The sequence below is a fragment of the Neomonachus schauinslandi genome, chromosome 11 (assembly GCF_002201575.2).
Source record: "Neomonachus schauinslandi chromosome 11, ASM220157v2, whole genome shotgun sequence".
Lineage (NCBI taxonomy): Eukaryota > Metazoa > Chordata > Mammalia > Carnivora > Phocidae > Neomonachus > Neomonachus schauinslandi.
The window spans coordinates 39,654,180-39,676,847 of NC_058413.1; the positions used below are offsets into that span (position 1 = coordinate 39,654,180).

The following is a 22,668-nucleotide window of genomic DNA, read 5'->3' on the forward strand; positions in this document are numbered from 1 at the left end:
CTGGTCACTCTGTATGCCCTGCCCCCACACAGACCAGGCCTGGTCACGCGGTCTCCTCTGTCCCCACACAGACCCAATTCAACCGTTCAATCTGCTCCATCCCCCACGCAGACTTAAGCTAGTCACTCAGCCAGCGCTGACCAGTCACGCGAGTGTCAGCCGTCCCGTTCTGCCCGCAGCGGGCCTGGTCAGCTGGCGGAGGCACAGCAGGGATGTATGCAGGAGGCAGTGACAGCGGGCCATGATTTGGGAGGGCCTCCCATTCCTCTGCCTCCTCACAGCAGCGTCCCGGCAAAGCAGAGCAAATGGACGTGTAAAGACAACGGCGGCGGATGGACTCGGGCAGGTAAAGAGTCTTGGCGTCTGTGACAGCCTGAGAAGGAACCTGGGAAGAGGTTTGAGGACACATCTGGCGGGGGGCAAAGCGTGGCCAGAGCAAGGAGCTCTCCCTCTCCCAGGTCCAGGAGCAGAGGTGTGCAAGCCTCTGGAGCTGGCAGAGGTAGCTCTGTCCGACCTCAGCTCCCGCCCAACACTCTTGGGGACGGAGCCTGCCCCCTGCTCTCTGCCCTCAAGGCAGAATATTCCAGGCCAGGGTGGAGCAACTCAGTCCTCACGGTGGGCCCCCGGGGGGCTTCCTCAAAGACTTCATCTGCAGGGAGAGCCTCAAGGGAAAGCAACACCAACATGGGTGTGAACACGAGGGGGGGCTCTCTGAAAGACTAAAGAGGGGACCCTCCTCCATGACCCTGTTCACATCATGTAACTACACGCACGAGTGATCCTTCTCCACGTGCACACACTCAGCGTGCCCGTGGGTGGGATCACGGCCCGTGTACACATCATGTCACTACAAAGAGGCAGTCAGTCAAAAGAGAAATGGACCAATCAGGTTTATTCGTAAAGCAAATCCAAAAAAAAATCCCATCATAATTTTGGAACTTAAAAAAAAAGTCTGTCGTACAAGATGGCAAAGCATTTCACGTACAGTGCGTTTCTTGACAAATCCCAGGGGCTTCACTCCCCGATTTATTCTGAACCAGAAAGGCCAGTTACCAAGGTAACTCCGACACCACGTGCCTGGGGCCTCTCTGGGGCCTGGGAGCTGCCGAGCACTTGGGGCGTGTCTGTGGGCACACACGTGTGCGCACAGACAAGCCCCGGCCTGCCTCCCATTCTGGCTGGCCCCTGTCTTCCCTTCCAGGGGAGGGGCTGAGGGAGGAAGGCAGCGGAGAGAGAGAAGGGAAGGAGTATCGGGGAGGTGAGAGTGGATGAGGATGCGGAGCTGGGGCTCCTAGTACCCTGCACAAATTGTCCTCAAGGGGAAAACAGCGAGTCGTACCCAGCAGCCTCTCGGTCTGGGAGGGGAGCCAGGGTTTGCCGTCTCTCTGTCGGCCATAGTCTGTCTGTCGGTGGAGGTATCTACAGCCGGTAGTTCTGGGGGTGGGTCAAAGGTGGGTGGTAGAAGCTGACACCCCTCCTTTGGCTCTGAGTGCTGAGTGCTGAGCCCCTGCCCACCGGCTCTGCCCCTCAGTGCCCTGCCCCTGGAGAATCGAGCTCCCTGGGCCTTTAAAGGGCACCAAGTTGGGCTGGTTTTCCCTACAGGGGCTGGGGGCAGGGGCAGCCATCAGGTGTCCCAAGGTGGGTGTGAGCTGGACACCTTTCCCTGGAAAGACTCCAGGACACCCCTGGGGCATGCTGCTCCTCTCAACCACGGTGACCTTTGAGGGGAAGCTATGACTGGGTGGGTGTGTTCAGGTCTTGTTCTGTGAAGGAGCCAGCCTCCCTAGGCAGGTGGCTTATCTGCGGTTTGGGGTGCTCTCAGAAACTGGGAGCATTGGGGTGGCTGGAAGAGAGAGAAACCAAGGAGGGGCCAACTCTGTAAACCTGGGGGACCCGTGAAAGAGGCCAGAGGTGCCAGCGCACCCAAGCCTCCCTGCCCTCCTGCCCCCACCCTGTCCTCCCCCCGGGAGCCTTGGTTCCCACCTGCTTCCCAGAAGGCTGTGAGCCCCGCCGGCCCCTGGGCCCCCACTCGCCCCGCCGGCCTGCAATGATGAAATGGCAGCATGGGCAGCGTCTCACAGAGATGGTTTCCAGGCTTTGAAATGGGCTGAGATAGATGAGCATCCACAAGAGGGTCATTTTTTTTTAAACTTTGGAGCAAGGAGAACCCGGTGTCTGGGCCCTCGGCCAGCACAGCTGGCTTTTCTGCCCTGCTCTCTGGGCAGCGCCGACGTACTTACTGTTCACACCAGCAGCGGGCACCGGGGGGGGGGGGGGGGGGGGCCGCCGGGGGGGGGGGGGGGGGGGGCTGGGCATTTCCTTGGGTTTAGCCCCAAGGGGTCTGCCCAGCGGGGGCTCAGGGAAAAAGTCCCAGGCTAAGGGGGGACGGTCTGTGAGAGACACGAGCAGAGTATAATCACGAGAACTGGCACAAGTCATGCAACAAAACGAGGAGAGAGAGAGAGACATGATTAGTGGAGAGAGAGAAAAAGAGAGAAAATGTGAACAACACAGAAAAGAACACCCATGCCTGGCCCTCAGAGCGGGTTCGCTTCCCCGGGGGCCTCGAGGACCCCACTCCGGACCCCCGCTGCCCACCCTGGCCCTCTATCCCGAACAACTCAGTCAGCCCGTGTCGAGGGCCCCTACCCACACCCCGTCTGTCCCCTCTGCCCGCTCCTGGCACCCTCCCTGCCCCGCGGACTACCTCCATTCCCAGCAGCCACTGCGGCCCGGCCGGGGAAGGTGGAAGGCCAGGGTGGGGGGCGCTGCACACTCAGCTGCTCAGGGGAGAATCTCCCTTCAGAGACGACCCAGAGGCTGCAGGGGTGGCTCCTGGGGAGCCCAGATAGCACTTTCCCTGGGACTTCACGGCTGCACTCCATGCCAGTGGGCAAAAAGTGGGTCTGGCCCCCAACCCTCCCCCGTGCCAGCACCCTGCTCACCTATGGTGGGACCCCACAGCCCTGGACGCAGCCACAGAGGACCAACCCATATCACAGGAGCAGAGATGGACAAGACACACACGTGGATGGACATGGCAGGACAGAGGGAGCAGTCCTAGCTGTCCAGAGCAGGTGGTCTAGGGCCCCCACTCTAGATGGGGGAGGGAGACCCTTTCTGGGAGATAAGCAGCTTCTCCTGGGCCATCAGCCCCAGGCAGCCCCTGACTGTGGGGTGCCCTCCCGGCATCCCCCTAGGAGGCTCTGCAACCCCCACAGGACAAATCCCCCAACCATGGAGGCCATGCCAGCCATACAGAGGAGGAGACCAGATCATCCCTCACAGACACACAGACCTGAGGCTTCAGGACAGACCAAGAGGTGGAGGTGAGGGACAGTGTTGCTGATACGACTGGGAGGCCTTGTTTGAGTCCTGGGGGTCTGGCCCTGAGGGGTGAGGGGTAGGGGATACCCCAGAGCCTAGCAGGCTACATCTAGCCTTAAACCAGATTCTAAAAGTGGAATTGGAAAACCCAGATTTTGTTGAGGCCACCTGACTGTCCTTGGGGGTGGAGCAAGGCTGGAAAGGCCTTGGGGGCTGTGTCTTACCTCTCCCAATTCTCGTAGGGTCAGATCTCCACACACATTTGCCTTCCTCACCTCTGGCTTCCCCCCCCCACTCAATCACAGACACCCCCATACCCATCTAGGTATGTGGCTGCAAGCAGAGAAGGAAGCAAATGGGAAGGGACTCCGTAATGCAGAAATGGAGGTCCCTTAAGGACCACACCCCTTGGTGATAGATCATCTGGGTCTCACACACCAGCTTTTGGAAGGAGAAGTGTTCTGGTGAGAGAGGAGGCTCAGAGGGGTCTGGGAGCCAAGGTGGACAGGTCTGGATGGCAGGACAGCACCTCCAGGGCAAGTATTTGGGAAGGGAGGGAGGGCAGAGTGTGGGGTTGGGGAGAGAAAGGCAGGAAGGTCTGGGCATCTGGGCTCCTGAGGGCATGCTTGGGAGGCCCCCAAATCCCACCTCAGCCAGAGACTGCCCGAGCTCAGAGCTCTCTGGGTCCCTGAGATCTGGGGCCAGGGGCCAGGAGGCTCCTGGGAGCAGGGCTGCCATGGCTGGGGGGCCCAGGGCCTCCACCAGGAAGTGAAAGGGCTTCGCAGGTCTGCTGCAGCACGGGAAGAGGGCTGTGTGTCTGGGACCAGCTGGTGTGCACGTCAGAACACACACGTCTGTACTTGTCATACGTGCGCACAGGCGTGTGCATGTGTGTGTGTGTGCGTGTGTGTGTGTGCGCCTGCGTGCACGCTTGCACGTGTGTGCATGTGTGTGCCCTCAGCACATGGAGAATACTGGCATTTTCTAGGAGTACAGAGGAATCTGCGCCTGACTGGAGTGAACTGGGGATCCTTGGTAGGCCGGCCTGGGCACCCAAGCTCAGGGCACTGATCCTGATAGATCCACTGTTGGGAGAGGATGTAACAGAAGGACCAAGTTGCGCCATGGTGATGTCACCCAGCTTTGAGCTCTTCCTGCTGGGACCTGGAGTGATGGTGGGGGCTAGGCCAGCCCAGACCCTCCCCAGAGCCCCAGGAACTTTCCGTGCCATGATGGTGGCTCCTGAGGTCAAACGTCCACCTAATCCAAAGCAGAGAGGTGGGGCGGGAGCTTTCCACTGGCGTGTGCTTCCCCTGCTGAACAGGAGCCATGTCTTGGCCAAGGGGCCCAGCCCTACTTCAGGCCCCCTGTTCCAGCCTCGGAGACCCTTGCCCACCCCCTGACCCAGCCCGGGACACTAACCACACTCTTCTTGAGTGCCTCCAGGAATCCAGGAAGTGGGGAGGGGTATGGGACCAGATGAAGGGGCAGGTGAGCTCCCACGGGCAGAGAAGTGGGTCTCGGGGGTACTGTGCTAGGCAGCACTGGTGTGGAATGAAGCCAGATCGGGAGCAGGACGGGGCGGTGGGCGCATCAACAGGAAAGAATCACTCACCTGCTGGGTGAGGCCACCCAAACCGAGGGAAACTTGCTCATCCAGGGCTGACCTGGGCACGGGGACGTCCTCCATAGACTAAATGCTACCTGTCACTCACTCAGCCTCCCTCACCCCAGCACCTCTTAGCTCAGTGTTGCCATTCTTCTCTGGGTCATTCATTTCCTTGAAATCCCTGTGTCCACAGAATAAGTCGATGGTATTCCATGGGTAGAGGTAGACTATGGGCTTTATATCTTCGGACCAGAGCCCCGTGATCAACTTTATGTGCTATGTGCAGGTTCTCATAAAACTGAGATAGTCCCATAACAAACCACTAGCCATGGAATATGAGAATATATCCCACAGTGACTAGTATTGTTTCGTGGCCCCCCCTCCCCCCCGGCCCCCCACTGAATTCACGGGAATGTTGCTGCACACTGGTCTGGATGTCGCGTATTGCTGCTGCAGTCCCTACTGCCGGACATGGGGAGGACCCTCGGTGGGAGGCGGCTGCTCGTCTGTAGTGCTTTCGTCTAAGCTGCCCGGGGTGGTGGCCCCCTCTCGTCCTTTGTTCACCAGCCACTTCCATCAGAAGGCCACCGGAACCTCCCACTCGACCATCAACCCAAACAGACAACGTGAAAGCTAGAGTCGCTCCAACAGGTTCCTAAAGATAAATGCTAAACTCGAGAGTGGTGGTAGAAGATGAGTTGGTTCGGCATGCTATGGGGTAAGTAAGCTTGTGACGGAGGGCTACGGGCGTCTCCTAGGACGCACCCGGAGCTAGGCAGCCGGAATCAGAGCAGGAGTTCTACTCAGCTGTGGAGACAGGCTCTGTTGGGACTGAGAATCCTTGCTACTGCCTTTGCAGGGACGCTCCTGCCCGATCCCAGGCACCAGCTGTGCTCTCTGCACAGCCTGAAGGGAGCCAAGGAAAGACCACATCGGAAGCTGTCTGGCATTTCCGAATGACACCCACCCCTGCCCTGCCCCGGCCCCGGGACAGTGGCCTGAGTCAGAGACTCACGCTTGCCTCCTGCCCACCGAGCAGCGGCCCCCTGGGCTCCTGCTAAGAGAGTCCTCAGCAACCTCGCGGGCCATGTCGTCTCTTCCAAACCTCACGAGACCAGCGCGCCAACCTCCTTACCCAGGGCCACCAGTGAGGTTCCTCCAGCAGGCTCTCGCCTTGTGAATTTGGCTGCCCAGCATCTCCCTGGGCCCCCGGGCTCCACACCTTGAGACTGAGTGCGGGGTCCCGGGTTGCCCACGGAACTAAGGAAGCAGTCTGACTGAATCTGGAATCATCGCTACGGGGGGCAGAGGTGAAAGGTCAGATCGACATGCCTCTAAGAGGTTTCCTACCTGCTCTGTTAATTTCTAAAATTTCTTCCTGGGCCAGCGGGCATGTGTCACTCTGAGTACTGTGGTGTGGAGAGTTTACGACAGATTTACAATAATTGGGAGATCCCAGCTGCGGTGGCCGTGGAATATGCTTCTTTTTTTTCTTTGGTAGTTTCTGCTTAGCCATGGCTAAGGAGTAATACATCCCAAAATTGTTCACGATGACGGGCACAGGCATGGCGATGGTCAGCACGCCCGCCAGCGCACAGAGTGCTCCCACCAGCATGCCGGACCACGTCTGCGGGTACATATCTCCGTAGCCCAGCGTCGTCATGGTGACCACGGCCCACCAGAAGCCGATGGGGATGTTCTTAAAGTGTGTATGCTCACTGGCGCTGGGATCATTGGGCTGTGCCCCTATCCTCTCGGCATAGTAGATCATGGTGGCGAAGATCAGGACGCCCAGGGCCAGGAAGATGATAAGCAGCAAGAACTCATTGGTGCTGGCGCGAAGAGTGTGGCCCAGAACCCGCAGGCCCACAAAGTGGCGGGTCAGCTTGAAGATGCGCAGGATGCGCACGAAGCGGACAACGCGCAGGAAGCCCAGGACGTCCTTGGCGGCCTTAGAGGACAGGCCGCTTAGGCCCACCTCCAAGTAGAAGGGGAGGATGGCCACAAAGTCAATGATGTTGAGCGAGTTCTTGATGAACTCTACCTTGTTGGGGCAGAAGACGACACGCATGAGGAACTCGAAGGTGAACCAGACCACACAGACGCCCTCGATGTAGGTGAGGAAGGCCTCCGTCTCTGCTTCCCGGTAGTAGCGCACTTGCGTGCCGTTCCGAACATTCTCGATCTCTGTCTTGTTCACGATGGGGTTGAAGCGCTCGTGGGTCTCCAGGCAGAAGGTGGTGATGGAGACCAGGATGAAGAAGAGGGAGGCAAAGGCCACATACTGTGGAGGAGAAACACAGTGTCAGAGGGAGGCCCTCCCATGCAGAGCAAAGCAACCTGGGGTACCTTGGCGTTGGGTCCAGTCGGAGGCCAGGCCAGGGGAAGATGCCTGCTCAGCAGCCCCTCCAACATGGGCCAATCTGATGGGCCACCTTTGCCTCCTCAGAGCACCGAGTTAGGAGGCTCAGGGAGGTAAGAAGTTGCGGCAGAGATTGCTTTATTTTCACAAATGCCTTTCCTTTCCTCCTGGATGCACAGCTCGACTCCATCTGCCAGGCCTCCTTGGGGTTAGGTGGGGTCACGTGACTGAGTTCATGGCCAGTGGACAGCACATGAAAGGGGTGTGTGCTAATGACAGGCCTGGCGCTTAGAACTTTTCTACCCCATCTTCTAGGCCCTCTGTCCTCCCCCAGCTGCCAGTTACATGCTGACGCCCTGGGGGCCAGCAGGGCCCCCACAAGGATGTAGCCTCAGTCCCTGAAAAGAAAGATACCCACTAAGTACCTGAGTGGGAAATCAACTACTGATGTGGTAAGTCGCTGTGATTTGGGGGTGACTTAGTAAAGCACTTAGCCCACTCTGAGTAATAAAAGCGACCTCGCCTGCTGAGGCTGAAGGTGGCAAAGGAATGAGAAGGGGCAACGATGGTGGAATCTGGCCCCTCAGTGGCCACATGGCCCAGCCCTCCTCTTCCTACCACAGTCCATTCATGCTCTTTTTCAGGAATGTGTACCTCATTGATGAACCTCATTGATGAACCTCATTGAGAACCTCTTTCGGGTTCTCTCAAGTTTAGAACTGCAAAAGATAGATAACTGCCCCAAGGCCTTAGACAGCTTTTATAACCCCCACCCCGTCCTCCTAGGAGCTCCACCACCAGCTTGGAGGTGAGTTCCCCATTCTTGGAGGTACTGAAATAGAGGCTAAATGTTCATTTGTCAGTGATACTGTGTTGCAGGTTCAGCATCAGAAGGAGAATTGGACTGGGGCTCCTCAAAAGCACCAAGACCACAGGATCTGCTTCTCTCCTGCCGGGTAGGGGAGTGGGTGGGAGGGAGGAAGGAGTTGCTGGAGGGCTGGGGCTTTCCAAACATATGTGGCTGCCTCCTCCTCTCAGACCCCATCAGTAAGAAGGAAATGGCCAGGATGACCCAGCCTGTCCAGAACCACCTGAGCCCCTGGAGAAAGGTTCAGGAGCTCCTTTGGTTTGGTTTGGTTGCCCCATCTGATGACCCTGGGCTTCTCTAGCCCCCAGCAGACCTCGGTACCTGAGGAAAGAGAAGTGAGCAGCTGTCTGTCCTGCTAGACTAAGTTCCAGGCAAGGCCTCTTCTTACAGCCTGGGTCCCCCAGAGCTCTAGAAGAACCCCAGCCAGTCAGTTCTCCTCCAGGAGTCCAGTTGGTCATCGCTGCTTGCATGTTCCCACAGTTCCCCCGCCTCTGGGGCCCCTTCTCCCAGGCTGTGCTAGACAATGTCCGGAGGAAGGCCATCTTCTGGAAGCAGCCCCAGACTACAGTCAGGAATGGGTGGCCCCTGTGTTCTCCAGAGCTGCCCCCACGGAGAACTTCGAGGAGGGCCAAGGCCCTGCCCTGTATCCACAAGAGGCAACCGTGCTGCTTCTAGCAACTCTGTAGTCTGCACAGATGCATCCCCCCCGCCTCGTGGTGGTAGTCGGTGCGGGGACAGCATTGGAGTCCAAGAACAGCCCTGTCTGGGTTGACCATAGCCATGGGACCTGGCACCTAACCTGGCATGGATCTAGAAACCAAGAACTATGTGGACCTTTCAAGGAACATTCTGGGTTGGAGGAAGGGGAGAGAAAAGGGGAAGAGACAAAGACAGCATTTTAGAATGTCAGAGTAAGAGAAGCCTTTAGATATTATCTGGTCCAAGACACTACATGCTACAGATGGGAAGCCTGAGGCCCTCAAACAGGAACAAGTCTCCCTGCATTATGCTATGCTCATAGTCACTGTACGCTTTTCAAAAATTTTCTCCTAGACTACTATCAAGTATGATCTCTGTGCATCCCTCCTTCCATCCACTGATCACTCATCGATCCCTCCTTCTTCCCTTTCTCCCTTCCTCCCATCCTCCCTCTCTCCCATCCTCCCTTTCATCCTCATATTCATTACTCCTTCTCCCCTCCTCCCTCCCTCCACTCCTTCCTTTCTTTGTTCCTCTCTCCCTCCCTCCCCCTTCCCATCCATCATGCATGCATTCATTCCTCCCTTCCCTCTTCTCTTGTCCTTCCCTCCTTCCTCCCTCCTTTCCTTCTTCCCTTTCTTCCTTCCGCCTGCCTGCCCATCCATCCATCCATCCATCCATCTATCCATCTAACCATCCATCCTTTCTTCCTTCCACTCTTTACAGCCACCAGGTTACGGTCAGCAGAGCGGACTAAAGCCTCAGCCTTGAGGAGCTCCCTGCCCCGCTGAGGGTAAAGGACACACGCAAAGACAAGCCCAATGCAGTGGACTGAAAAGAGAAGCTCCCTCAGCCCTGTGAAGTAGGTGGGGTTTGGACAAGGTGGGGCAGGGTAGGGACTAAGCCAGGTCTTACAACTCCAGAAACAGCGCTCCAAGGGTCCAGATAGTGCGGACCTGGGTCACCCCAGAAGTGGACCAGGAAAGCAAAGTGGAAGCAACCACGAGAGGCCACCACCTCTGACCCACATTTATCCAGCTCCAGAGCTCCTTCCATCACCAGAGTGGCCAAAGCTCCTGGAGCTAAAAACATTCCAAAATGCTGGGTATTTGCCTCCAGGTTTCCTCTGGAGGGCCCCGTCTTAGGGCTTGGCATTCACCAAATCCCAAAGGGTAGGTCCTGCCCCTGCTCTGGACTTTGTGAGAAAGGAGAAGAACATGCACAGCATGAGTGTCCGAGGAATGCGGAGAGAGGAATGCATCCCCGGGCTCCCCATCCTGGCCAATGGCAGGAGGCATGAGGCACCTCCCCTCCTCATTGCCCCATCAGCCATGGCATCCCCCTCCTAAGCCCTCCCCCATCTATCCTTCTCTGTCCCCTCTGCTCAGACGTGACCCTCTCTCAATAGGACCACTGCCATCAAAGCTAGCAGGCTTCAGGCTTAGAGTCTCAGCTGCCAGTCCAGTCTTCATACAGCTACCAGAGGGAGTGATCCATTGGCGTCCCAGCTCTCTGCCCAGGCCCCCTGACCACACTGCCCACAGAGACACAGGAGACGCTCTGTGCCTGGCCTCCCTGACTTCCGAGAGCTCTCTCCCTACCCGCACCCAACATTCTTGCCACATGCAACTCTCGACCATTTCTGACCCCCGCCCCCGTCTCCCCCATCTCCGTGTCTTTGTACCTCTGGAAAAACCCATTCATCCCTCAGGACCCCACTAAGTATCCCAATTCCTGGGACCCTTTCTCCAGGTGAGGCTCCTCTTGGAGCTGAGGCCCTAACGAGGCAGCAAATGAAGGGACCCCCCAAGAAGTCTCTAAACTCACCCCCAAGGAGGCAGCAAGCCTGTCTCCAATGCCAGATCATTAGCTCTTGGGGAGGCTCATGGGAACAGCCCCGACAGGGCAGAGCTCTCACCCCACCTGCCCCTCTCACAGGCCAGTCCTGAAAGGAAAACTGAGGCCCTGAAAGAGGGCAGCTCTTATACAATTAGGGTAGGAGAAAGTATTGGTTCTCAGCAATCAGTGGAACATCCTGTCTGGGCCCCAGTGCCCAGGGTGTTGGCGGCGGGGGGTGGGGCTGGGGGTGTGGCAGCCGCAGCCCAGCCCAGAGCCAGGCACTAGGACTCCTTTCCCGGGAGGAGGCGAGGGAAAGAGGAAGCCAGGTGCGCTGCCCAGCCTCAGCTCCCCGGGCACCTGCTGGCCTTGCCTCTGCTGCCGGTAGGCCTGGTCCTCCGTCACAGGCCAGGCCCCGGCAACATCCGGGCCCTGAGGAGGGCTCCTAGGAGGGCTGTGGAGGCAGAAGCCCCTGGCTTGCTCAGACTGCCACATTCTCCTATGCCCAGAGACCGGCAGGCCTGCCAAAGCAAGAGCTCACCTCCAGCTGAGTCCCAGCAACCTTTGGTCCATCCGCAGGGAAGCTGAGCACAGGAAGGAGAGAGCAGGAAGCTACCAAAGCTAAGGACCCACTCTGCACCTTTAGGCCTCTCACTGACCTAGTGAGACAGTGGTCGTACCCTATTGTGCCAAAAAGGAAACCCAGGTACAGAGATGTCAGGGACTAAACCAAGCCACGTCTCCCAGGGCTGGAGGGGCTGTAGGGCCCACGTGAGCTCTCTGCCTCCCAATCCTCCGTCACCCAGAGACCACGGACACACACAACTACCCAGAGCACACACCCCCTACCTAAGCGCATATGCTGCACGAGCAGCCCCACACACTACAGCCCAGGGTCCTGACCACACATCCAGAGATGACACAGGGGCCCATGGATTGTATGGAAACACACACACGCGGGTCCACACCCCTGCAGTCCTCGTGCACGCACACTCGGAGCTCGCGGATGACACGGCAGCCATCACCACATAGCACACTCACTACGGATACAACAGAACCCAGGCACGGCCACCGGCTAGCCCCTCTTCTGCCCACCTCACCCCTGCAGGTGTGGCTGACTCAGCGTCTGCCTCTCCCACAGGAGAGCAGCTCCAGCCCGCCCCCCTCTGCCTCCTTGGCCTTCCCCAACGCCCTCAGCCTGCCTCCCCACGGCGACGGTGTCAGCGCCTGGATTTCCAGCCCCTGGGTATGCCCCTCAGCCCCCAGCGTCCTGACTTCCTGCCCCCCACCCCCAGCCAGGCCTTGTCTCCTTTCCCTAGCCCACCCCAGCGGCAGCTTTGCCCCCCACACCCAGGATCCAGGCTGCTGTAAGGCCAGTGTCTCCTGGGCTGCTGGCTTGCCAGGGGAGGAAGAGGGGCACAAAGGGAGTTTTGCCTGGCAGCCCAGGGACAGGGACAGTTGTCCCCTAGCCTGGTCACCTCAGAGGCCACCCAGTGAAATTTCAAGACAACACAGGCAAGATTGCCTGATAATGCAGCATAAACCCAAGCTGGTAGTCCTGGCTTTTTTTTTTCCCCCAGAACCAAATCACAAACTGTGAAAGACCCACCAATTGTGTTCTAGAAAGTGGTAGCCATGGCAACAGAACGAGGCATCCCATTTCTATGGTAACCAAGGTGGTGAGGCTGTTGGCTGTAAAGTCAGACAAACCTACCAAAGATCTGTTGACTTAAGATGTTTTATAAATCACCAAGTTATTTTTATGGTAACCCCACCCCTGAAACCATAAATCAGAAAAGCAATTTACTATCTATTAAAATGACCAGTATGTGCTATGACTTCCATTTATAAATTATGTATGCCACAGTCATCTGTAGAAAATTGTGCTTGCCTTTCAGAATTGTTCAGGGGTTTGCGGTGGGGATCTGCGTTCTTGCAGTCTGGCGTTCCAGGAACAAGGCGATGGTTGTAATGTGGTGCACAGACCACCATTCAGGTCTGGTGCTCACGTGCTGTGTGACCTTGGCAAGTCACTTCCCTTCTCTGGGCCGCAGATTCATCACTGGTACACTGAGGGCCGGCCGTGGTCCCTTCCGAGGATTCCGAGACCAGGCAAGGCTGCAGGCGGTGCGGCCAATCACGGGAGCCCTGGCTGCTGTCCAGGCCCCGAGCCCCCTGAGGCTTCAGGTCAGTTTTGTCGCCTAATTAAATCTGCCCAGCGGGGGTATACAGCGTTTGAGTTAATCCATGTGGAGTCAGTGAGGCAGAGCAGGCGGGATGGCCAACTGGCCTAAATAAATTGTCGGTCAAGTTGAGTTTGGAAACTGAATTACACTCGTCTGGACTTCTTGGGCGGGGCAGGCCCGCAGCATGCTGGGCTGGCTGAGGGCTGCAAGGGGGCGACTGGGGAGGGGGCTCTTTGGAGTCTAGTCCCTTTTTGGTCCGTCAATAAATGTGGGGCCCTGGGCAGTCCGTCCTGGCATCTGTGTCCCTGTCCCTGTTCCTTTTCACTAGTCCTTTCCCCTTGGCACCCAGCTCAGGGAGCAGGGGGTGGGGGAGCTCCCCATGATGCTACACGGAGGGTGTGAGTGGAAGTGTGTGAGAGTCTGTGCAGAGAACATAACATGGCTGAGTGGGTACCTGTTTAGGCAAGTCGGTGTTTGGGGGAGAATACTGGGGGAGGGGGAGAGATGTGTAAATGCGGAGTGGGTGTATACTTGGTGAAGATGTGTCACCTGATTATGTGGCCTGACTCCAGGCACGTGTGAAAGGCTTGTGTAAATGGTCACCGTGTGTAGTGTGTGTGGTTCCTACAGGCGGTAAAAGTATGTGTGTGCGTGCACAAGCGTGTGTGTATTAGGACACACATGAGGTGTGGTGTGTGTGCTTGTATGTGGATAAGGACATGTATGGGCTGTGATGTGTACGGGTGTGTGTAAGGACAGGTATGGGATAGTACGGGGCTGGGACATGCATGAGCCGTCTCCTAGGGGAATCGGGGTCTGGCTAGGCACTCCGGACACGTGTTCTCTGAGGTGAGACCCAGCCCAGGGCCATGAGCCTTTTCCATGCCAGAGATGGTCATTCACACACTAGCCTGGGGTGTGCTCCTTTCTCTGGAACTGTCTCTGACTAAAAGAAAAGGCAGGGGTAGGGAAAAGGCCACAGGCAGGCAGGGCCGTGTTCAGGTCAGAATCCCCTCATTGCACCACATCAACCCTCTCAGTCCGGGGACCCAGCCTGGGCAGTGGGGGAACCAAGGCCAAGAAAGGCAGTGCCCAAGCCTCCAGCCTTCCAGAGAGATGCTTCCTTGAATCCCCTCATGACCCTAGACCTAGGCCGTATACAGAACGGGCCACCCTGACAGCTAGGCTGGCGACTTTTGAGGTGGCAGAGGTCCCCGTGCTGCTTTCCTTCCAGGATGCACACTTTTTTTTCACATTTTGGAAATGAAAATATGTCATAAAATGTACACATCCTTAAAATACTCTATCTTACCACATCCCCAGTTGTGCTATTTGTCAACTCATGTCATGTCTTAGAACGATGGGACCTTAGATTTGCGAAAACATGGTCATTAGAAACCCAGAACTCCAGGGAAGAGGAGGCCCTCAAAGGTTTCTGGCCTAAAAGCTGCCCCCTGTGGCAGGAATGGAGAAATGGAGGCACAGCACGGGAAAAGATCTGCCCAAGGTCTCGGAGCTCTCAAGGTAGAGCCGAGATGAGGGTATCAGTACTGGGCTGCAGCCTGGAGCTTTTGTCTTCACAGCCTCTGAGCCTTTGCTTGAGATGCCCTCCCAGGCCTCTCTGCTCCCCAGGCCCCCCGCCTGCCATCCAGACCCCAGGTCAAAAGGAGGAAGTGGCCAGAACAGAAATGACAGGATCTTGAAGTCAGGATCAACCCCAGTTTGAGGCCCTGCTTGGCTGGTGACCTTGGACAAGACACTGCCCCTTTCTGAGCCTTCGCTCTTGGATAGGAGGGGGTGAGAGGACATTCCCTGCCCGCCCCCGGGAGTGGTGATAAATGAAATAATACAGAAAACAAGAAGGAGGTGTTCAAACACACCACTTTGGTCCCCACACAAATCCTCCACCTCTGGCCCTCATGGGTTCCATCACAACAAAGTGCTGAGGATCAGAGCATCTCAGACGTAGAAAAGTGAAGAATCTTACAGTCGTGACGCAGGAACCACTGAGTTGGGAGGCACCTGAGGGACTGAGGTGGACATGTCCCCACATATGAACACAGTACGACTGCCCTTCCAAGAGCTACCCATGCGGCATGAATGAGGCTGGGTCCACGCGCCCACGCAGGCCTGGCTGAGCAGCACTGGGACCAGTCTGCCCAACCGGGGCCAGCCCTGGTCCTGGAGGACGCAGGGAGGAGTGTCCCCTGAAAGCCCCTAGGAGCAGTCTCTGGATGAAGCACCAAGGAGAACTTACTTGGTGGTGGCCAAAGCCAGACCCCTTGGAAGGGCGGTGGGGAAGCAGGAAGTAAGAAGCCCTCCTCCCTGGAGGCATTTGGTGGGGCACGAAGGGGGCAGGAGTGGACTGAAGCCGGCGTGATGGAGAGGATGGAGGTGGAGCACACTGAGGGAGAGTAACTCAGTGGGAGACACAAATGCAGAGTCCTTGGCCCCATGCTCAGAGACGGGTTCCGCAGGTGTGGGTGGGACCAGAAACTGACCTTCAACTTGGGCCCTCCGTGGCTCTGATGCCTCCAGCCCCATCCTTGCACTGGGGATCCGTGGGGCCAGATGAGACCCAAGTGCCAGGCAGCTCAATGCATAATGAAGCTCATGAGCCTGGGACACCCTGGAGGCTGGGAAGCCGGCAGCATGGCAGAAGGTGAAGAAGAGTCTGTGCTTGGCTTCAGAGACTTTGAGTTTGAGTCCCAGCTCTGCCGTTGGCTGTCTGACTGCAGCTGGCAAGTGACTTCTGGGAGTCTCAGCCCCATCATTTCTCAAGTGGGGACTATAACAGTAAGAATAACACAGCCCGGGAAGTCAGATGCTACTGGAGGTCCTGGAGGAAAAGGCCAGGTGTCTAGGGTTTCCCCAAATCCAAGGCAGAATTCTGGGGTAGGGAGACACCTCAAGACTGCCAGTTCCCTTGCACACTGAGATTCCAGGAGTCGGGCCAAGGCTTCCTTCCACAAAAATCTAAACACAGCATTTGCCCCCCTGAATTATTGGGCGGGGTCGTTGCAAGGAGTAGCAGCAAAAGCTAACGAGAGAAACGTGTTCAATTTCGGGTCTTTTCCCTAATGTGTTCTGCTCCTGCCAGCACTTGCCTGCTAACAGAGCGGGAGCAAATGAGAGCCTCGTGAGAGCCAGCGGCACGGCCTTCAGAGCCTGTTTCCCGGGGCCACAGACCAAGGCAAAGCCATGTCCAAGACCCAGCTCTCTGGTCTCCCGCCGGTGAGGGACTCTCCTCAGGGTAGTGGTGACTTCACATGCCCACCTCCTCATGGCTATCCACGTGAGCCCCTGCCGTGGGGCTGAGAGCAAATGAGGCTTGGTGGGAAAGGACACCCAAGGTCCTACAGTGAGCGGGGTGGCAGCCAGAGGTCCTGGCGTTCCAGCCTAACTCCAGTAATAAGACGCCAGGTTCCCGGTCTTGAGGGGGCCCTGCCTCCTGCGATTTCCATGCATCGGGTCATTTAAACCTCACGCCAGTCCAGGAGGAAGTTCGACTGGTATCACTTTTCAGACAAGGAGGCTAAGGTTTGCAGAGGTGGAGAGTCTTGCCCAAGCATGCGGAGGTCCTCAGCGGTGCCATCAGTCCCGCCTTGCTTCGAAGTCCCACACTTCAGGCCTCCCGGGGGCCCCCTAAGCAGCCGGGCAGGATATGCACAGTGCAAGTCAGCCTTGCTGTGCCCGAGAGCCAGACCTGGCCGCTCCAGCCTGGTGTGAACCTGAGTCAGCCCCAGGGAAGTACGCAGGCCTGCATGCCTTAGGGGAGTGGGGCCGTGCTGTCCCCGAGTGCGCCTCGAGTCCCCCCACACCAAGAAGGCTGGCTGCCAGGGCCCCACAGGGAGCCCACACCCCACCCACTCCTGTGACCTGAGAGTCCCTCCAGGAGACCGGAGGACACATATCCTCACCCATTAGCACGTTAAACTCGGAGAAATACCAGTATTCCACGCCGGAAATTGTTCTATTTCAGGGTTTAGAACTGTGTTTCACTACGCGTCTCTGCTGCACTTGCCGACTTTTCTGTTCATGAACGATGAGGTATGAAACCCTTCAGAGTTCCTCTTTTGCCCTGGCTGCCAGGGAGCTCAGTGACATTTGGTGCTCAAGTCTGAGCTCATCTTTCATCTGGGTGCGGGGTATTGCTATTTCTTCTCTTTATCATACCACTCCCGGGTTTTCCTTTTTTCTTTATTTCTAAGGATTCTGTTGTAGGTGTGTCTCATGGGCCTCAAACCTTTTGGTGCCACAGATCAGAATAAGAACTATGTGACTGAGGCTCCCAGATAAGGAAGTGAGTAGGAAGGCACCCCATCTAGGAGATCTAGGCCTCCCATGCTGGCAATTCAGTAACCCCTCTACAGTAATCCTGAGGCAGATGTGTCTGTTGGTGACCACCAGTGATGGGGACCTCCCAAGGCCACTCATTCTGTCTTTGGACAGCTCTAGAGATATGCATTTATTTTCTGTTTAAGTCAGTCTCCCTGCCTTTCTCCCAGCGATCCCAGTTCTGCCCTCTGGAGTCACCAGAATATACCTGCTCTTCTTCCCTGGGGCAGCCCTGCCCACACTTGCAGATGGTCCTCAAGACCCACCTCTGAGCCATCCCTCCTGCAAACCAGGCTTTCCTTGGCCTCCACCACATTCCCTCTCCTGGGCCAGCTCCCCTGTTTCAGAGCCTAATTTGGTTAAGCACTCACTGTGTGTGGCTAAATGGATCACACACTTTACCCTTTTTGATTCCCACAACCACCTTGGTGGCAGGAGTATTTAGCTTTGTTGAGCCCCATTGTGCTCTGCTATGAAGTAATAATGATCACCATTACAAACATGATCTCATTAATCCTTAAAAACTTCTCTGAGGCAAACGTCATTACCGCCATTTTGCAGATTAAAAAATTGAAGCTCTGAGTGGTGAAGACGTATGCCAAAAAACCAAAACCCACAGAGCTTGAAAGGGATAGGCAGAAACCAGGTCTTTCTGACTCTAAAACCACCATGCCCCAGGGCTTCCATTTATAAATCTCTTTCACTTCCATCCAGGTAGCCTGGGGGGGAGGACAGTAGTCTTCCCATTATGATGACATTGGGGACAGCTGTCTACACTTTACAACACAACTTCACGTTTTGAATCACATATGAATACCACGCACACACACACACACACACACACACACACACACACACACCAACAGCTGGGCCATCAGCAGGACAGTCTTGTTTGCCCCCATTAGACAGATGAGAAAACTGAGGTCCCAGCTCCATCACATACCCACTAGGAATCTAATGGGAAATTGCTCCCAGGGCCCACTTGTGTTTTTGCATCAAGTTAGTGGTCTTGATTCCCACCAGGGTATGCATGTGTGTATACATATGTATGTGCTGGGGGGAGGGGAATAAAAAGATGGCCCCAAGAGGGACAGTTCAGGGGGGGGCAGTAGATGCAGTGCAGGTGGGACCACAGTTGACTGCCAACCTGCTCTCTCTCCAGTGAGTATTTATGCCTTATCCCAGGGCTGGGCCGGGCACTGAGCACAGAGTGAGCAAAACAGTCCTAACCTCTGGCAGGGGAGGCTGACATTTATCAAATAACCATACAAGAAAATGTGTACCTATATGAGGTGATAAGGCTTTGAGGGGAAAGCGCAAGGCATTTGATGGGCCTTTAACAACAAGTCTTGGGGTTACAGTGGTTTCCAGGAGGAAGTGATAATTGTGCAGAGGTTGGAAGGATGGGTAAGAATCAACGAGGGAAATACAGGTCATAGGGAAGAGCAATTTAGGCAGAAAGAACAGGAACAGTTCCCAGCCCTCACATCCCTTGACCATCAGCAGCATCTGAGATCGCTGATCACCCCCTCCTTCTTGTCACACTCCCAGGCTCCCATTGTCTCTTAATTTTCTTCCTACCTCCCCGACTGCTCCTTCTTTTTTTTTTTTTTTAAAGATTTTATTTATTTATTTGAGAGAGAATGAGATAGGGAGAGAGCATGAAGGGGGGAGGGTCAGAGGGAGAAGCAGACTCCCTGCTGAGCAGGGAGCCCGATGCGGGACTCGATCCCAGGACCCTGGGATCATGACCTGAGCCGAAGGCAGTCGCTTAACCAACTGAGCCACCCAGGCGCCCCCGACTGCTCCTTCTTGATGTCCTTTGCCCACCTCTTCTCCATGCCTCGAATGATCAGCCTGCCCCAGAACCTTGGTCTTCTTCCCCATCTACATGCATTCCCTTAGCGATTCACCTAGTTTCCGGGCTTAAATACCATCACCCATTCAAATATCACTGAACCCTCCCAAATGTCTACCTGCTGCTCAGCCCTTCTCCAGAACTCAGGACTTTGGCGTCCAACTCCTTAGCATCTCCAGGTGGAGGTCCGATAGCACTCTCCCCAACTCGACGCGCCACCTGAGCTCCCGCACAGCCCCCACGGCCCATAGCCTCTCCAGCGCATGAGGCAGCACCTCCATCCTTCTGGACGTTCTTGCCCCAGACCTTGACAACTCTCTTTCTGCCACAACTCACATTGAATCCGTAAGGAAAGCCCACTGACTAAGCTTGAAACAAATCCAGAGTTTGACCCACCTGCCCAGCACCACCGTGACTACCTCTGTCCCTGGCAGGATCATTCATTTCCGCCTCGATTATGGTAAGAGCCCCTCCGCTGGTCTCCCGGCTGCCACTATTCCTGGTGCTCGAGAACTATTTTCAAACAGAGCAGCAAGATGAGCCTTTTCCCATATAAATCTGATGGTGTCATTTCTCTGCTCAAAACCCCTGCACAGGCTCCCCGTTTCTCTCAGAGGAGGAGCCAAGGTCCTCCCGTTCCGTGCAGCCCCTGCGTGATCTGGTCCCACACTGCCCCTCCACGCTCCTCTCCTGCCGCTGTCCCCTTCGCTTGTTTCAGCCACACCCGCCTCCTCAAACATGTTCTTTAAACATGCCAGACATACGCCTGCCTCAGGGCCCCCGCACTGGCTGCTCCCCCCGTCCAGACGTCCAGACGCCCTTCCCCAGGTATCCTCAGAGCTCATTCCCTCTGCACCTCCTGAGGCTTACTCTCAACCGGCCCCCCGCCCCCCGCTGATCTGAGCCTCCTTCCTCTCCTCCCCCCCACAGTGAGGACCCGTCTTGGAGCACTGACTTCCCCAGCTTTTACTGGTGTGTAACTTATAGCCGGTCACGTTCAGCCTGTCCGCACAGCCAGCTGGGTGAGCGTTGGAACTTCACACCATCTGATTTACTTACTTCTGATATTTATTGTTGGCCTCTCTTCCACCTTAGAATGTAAGTTCTGTGAAGTGGCTGGGTCTGGGGATCGGGCTTGGGCCTGCTGTCAGGCCCAGCCCCACGCCACACACTAGTAGGGAAAGAGGGGCCCCTTTTTCAGGGACCAGGAACACAGCTAAGCACCTGCACGCCCTCCCTTCTGTGGGAAGGTCCTGGGTATATGTCTTATGTCTGCTTGTCTCAGTCGCTCTGTCTATGCAATGGGCACAGCAAAGTTTACCCCTTCCAGCCTCCTTAGGAAGTGAACCCCTCCTGCGGTGCCCACGTCCCCTCCTCTGCATGGGCAGTGTGCACCGTCCCCGATTCACTGATGCAGCGTCTGCGTCTACACTGGTGAGGTACACAGACACTGATTTCAGACTCCTGTTTACACTGGCACTGACCACACTTACAGCGGACCTGTGTGGACACTGGGAAAAGGATAATCTTCCGTCTATGCACCTGTGCCTCATCTGGTCACTGATCCTCCAGCTCTGTCCTCATCAGCTTCATCTCCCCAGACACCGTGTGATACACTCTGGCAATAGACGCAGTGACTGAGCGCAGGTCCGGTCTACACTGGCAATGGGGACGCTCACTGACGGCGGACTCACGCCTACCCTGGCAGCAGGCACAACCACGTCCATCTCTTGACAGTGGGCAAAGTCAGTAAAGACCTGGGTGCCCACGGGCCATGACCATGAATAAGGACAGTGGACGCGAAGGTGCGAAGGTTCCCGCTCAGAGAGGGGGGCCGGGCCTCTCCTCCACCCCCAGCAGGCCAGCAGCTGAAGACACTCACTGGGGAGTGCAACAGCCCGAGGCCTGCCCTCGGGGGCATCACCGGCAGGGGGACGTGGAATTCAAAACCTGCCTGCCGACCCTGGAGTGCGGCAACTGGCCTCCAGGCACGTGGCAAGGAGATGAGACCTTGTCTATTCCCAGCGCCTTGAGATCACGCAAGGTGAGGGAAGACTCAGGCTGTGTGACTCCCGGTGCCACCCGCCCCCTCCCCACCCCACGCCCGGGGCCAGGCCCAGCCAGCCTGGGCTTTAAAAAAGCACCAGGAAATGTCACTTTCTTTTTGAGGAGGTTCAATGGGAGGAGATGGCCCAGGCAGTTTAGCTGCCGGCCTATTCAAAGGCTGGGAACGGTGACTGTACCTTTAAATCCTGAAGCTGGTTTCCTACCTCCTACCCAGGCTAGACGGAGTTCCAGCCCCTTCCCTGCAAGCAGAGCCCTGCCTAGTGCCAGCCCAGGGGCCCCAGCCTGCCCAACTGCCCAGCCAGGGCCCTGCCTGCTACTGCATGTCCACGCTGCCTGTCCAAGCGGGACCAGGCACCGCCTACTGTGCGGCCCTTCCCCCATCTGCAAAACGGGGTGGGGGTGCGCCCAGACCCCCTGGAGCTCCTCCTCTACCCCTAGGATCCCTATGCTACCCCCAAGAATATCTAGATCCTACTGGAGACACAGCGTGGCCGAGAGACCAGTGAGGGTGGATACCTCCTCAGAGGAGAAAGCTTCAAGGACATCCGACACAGCTTTCGGTGGTTTGTTCATTCATTCAATCATCGAATATTTACTGAGTGCCTATTAGACACCAGGCACCGCTTTTCACAACCACCTCCAGAAACAACAGCATTAAATAAAGCTCCCAGCACAGAGCTAGGCACCGAGTAGTTACTCGGTAGCGAGGACACAGACATCTAGTGTGTACGGACACTTACCCTGAGCCAGGCACATCCTAAGCACTCATACATGCCCCATCTCACTGACCCTGACCCCAACTCTGAGGTCTGCACTGTGGTTACCATCCCAATTTTGTAGGGAGGGAAACTGAGGCACGGAGAGGCTAGGTTGCCCATGATTAGGAACCTGGGAGGTGATGGAGTTAGGACTGGAAACCCAGCTTTGTCTGACTGCAGAACACAGGTTCTCCACCACTCACCCAGCCCCTCAACAACCATTTATGGAATGAACGCCTGAGTGAGTGAAACTTTGTGTTGGTGCAGGTACAGGTCCATGACCGTCCAGGGCCACCGGTATGCGCGAGCATGGGGAGCATGTACATGCAGATGTTTGTGTGTTTGCACGTGGAGCTTTTTTATGGAAAGCCTTTCCCTTGTTGTCTTGGTCTTGTGTGTGCTGGAGCTATACTTAGCTGCAGCCGTGACTGTAATGAGTGGTTAGCGGCGCACCAGGCACTCTCATTGGGACCTGGTTTCCCAGGGAGATCGCTGGGGCCAGTGTATGTGTGGGGGGTGCAGCCTGGCGCTGGGGAAGGCTCTGGGCTTTGGGAGGGAGCCTGGAGCTCACAGCTCGTTGCCTCGTGCAAATGGAGGTCCTTAGCTCCAGCTGGAAGAATCTGCTCTAGGCTAGCATCCTCTAAGCCTCCAGGCCCTGCCAAGCTCGACTACTGGCCACCCATGTCTGTGGTCCCTCTACTGGTCCTTGCCAGGTAATTAAAATGAAAGCCTTGGAGCTCATGTCTGGAGCCTGGCGACT

At 56.5% G+C, this 22,668-nt stretch overlaps 1 protein-coding gene across 1 annotated transcript in view; it reads right to left on the reverse strand.

The window, feature by feature from the left end:
* KCNC1 (potassium voltage-gated channel subfamily C member 1) overlaps nt 1-22,668 on the reverse strand; it is a 41,189-nt gene that overhangs the window by 3,413 nt on the left and 15,108 nt on the right. The window contains exon 2 of the mRNA XM_021685831.1: nt 6,287-7,220. Coding sequence (XP_021541506.1) covers nt 6,287-7,220 — 934 coding nt within the window. The remainder of the gene's footprint in view (nt 1-6,286; nt 7,221-22,668) is intronic.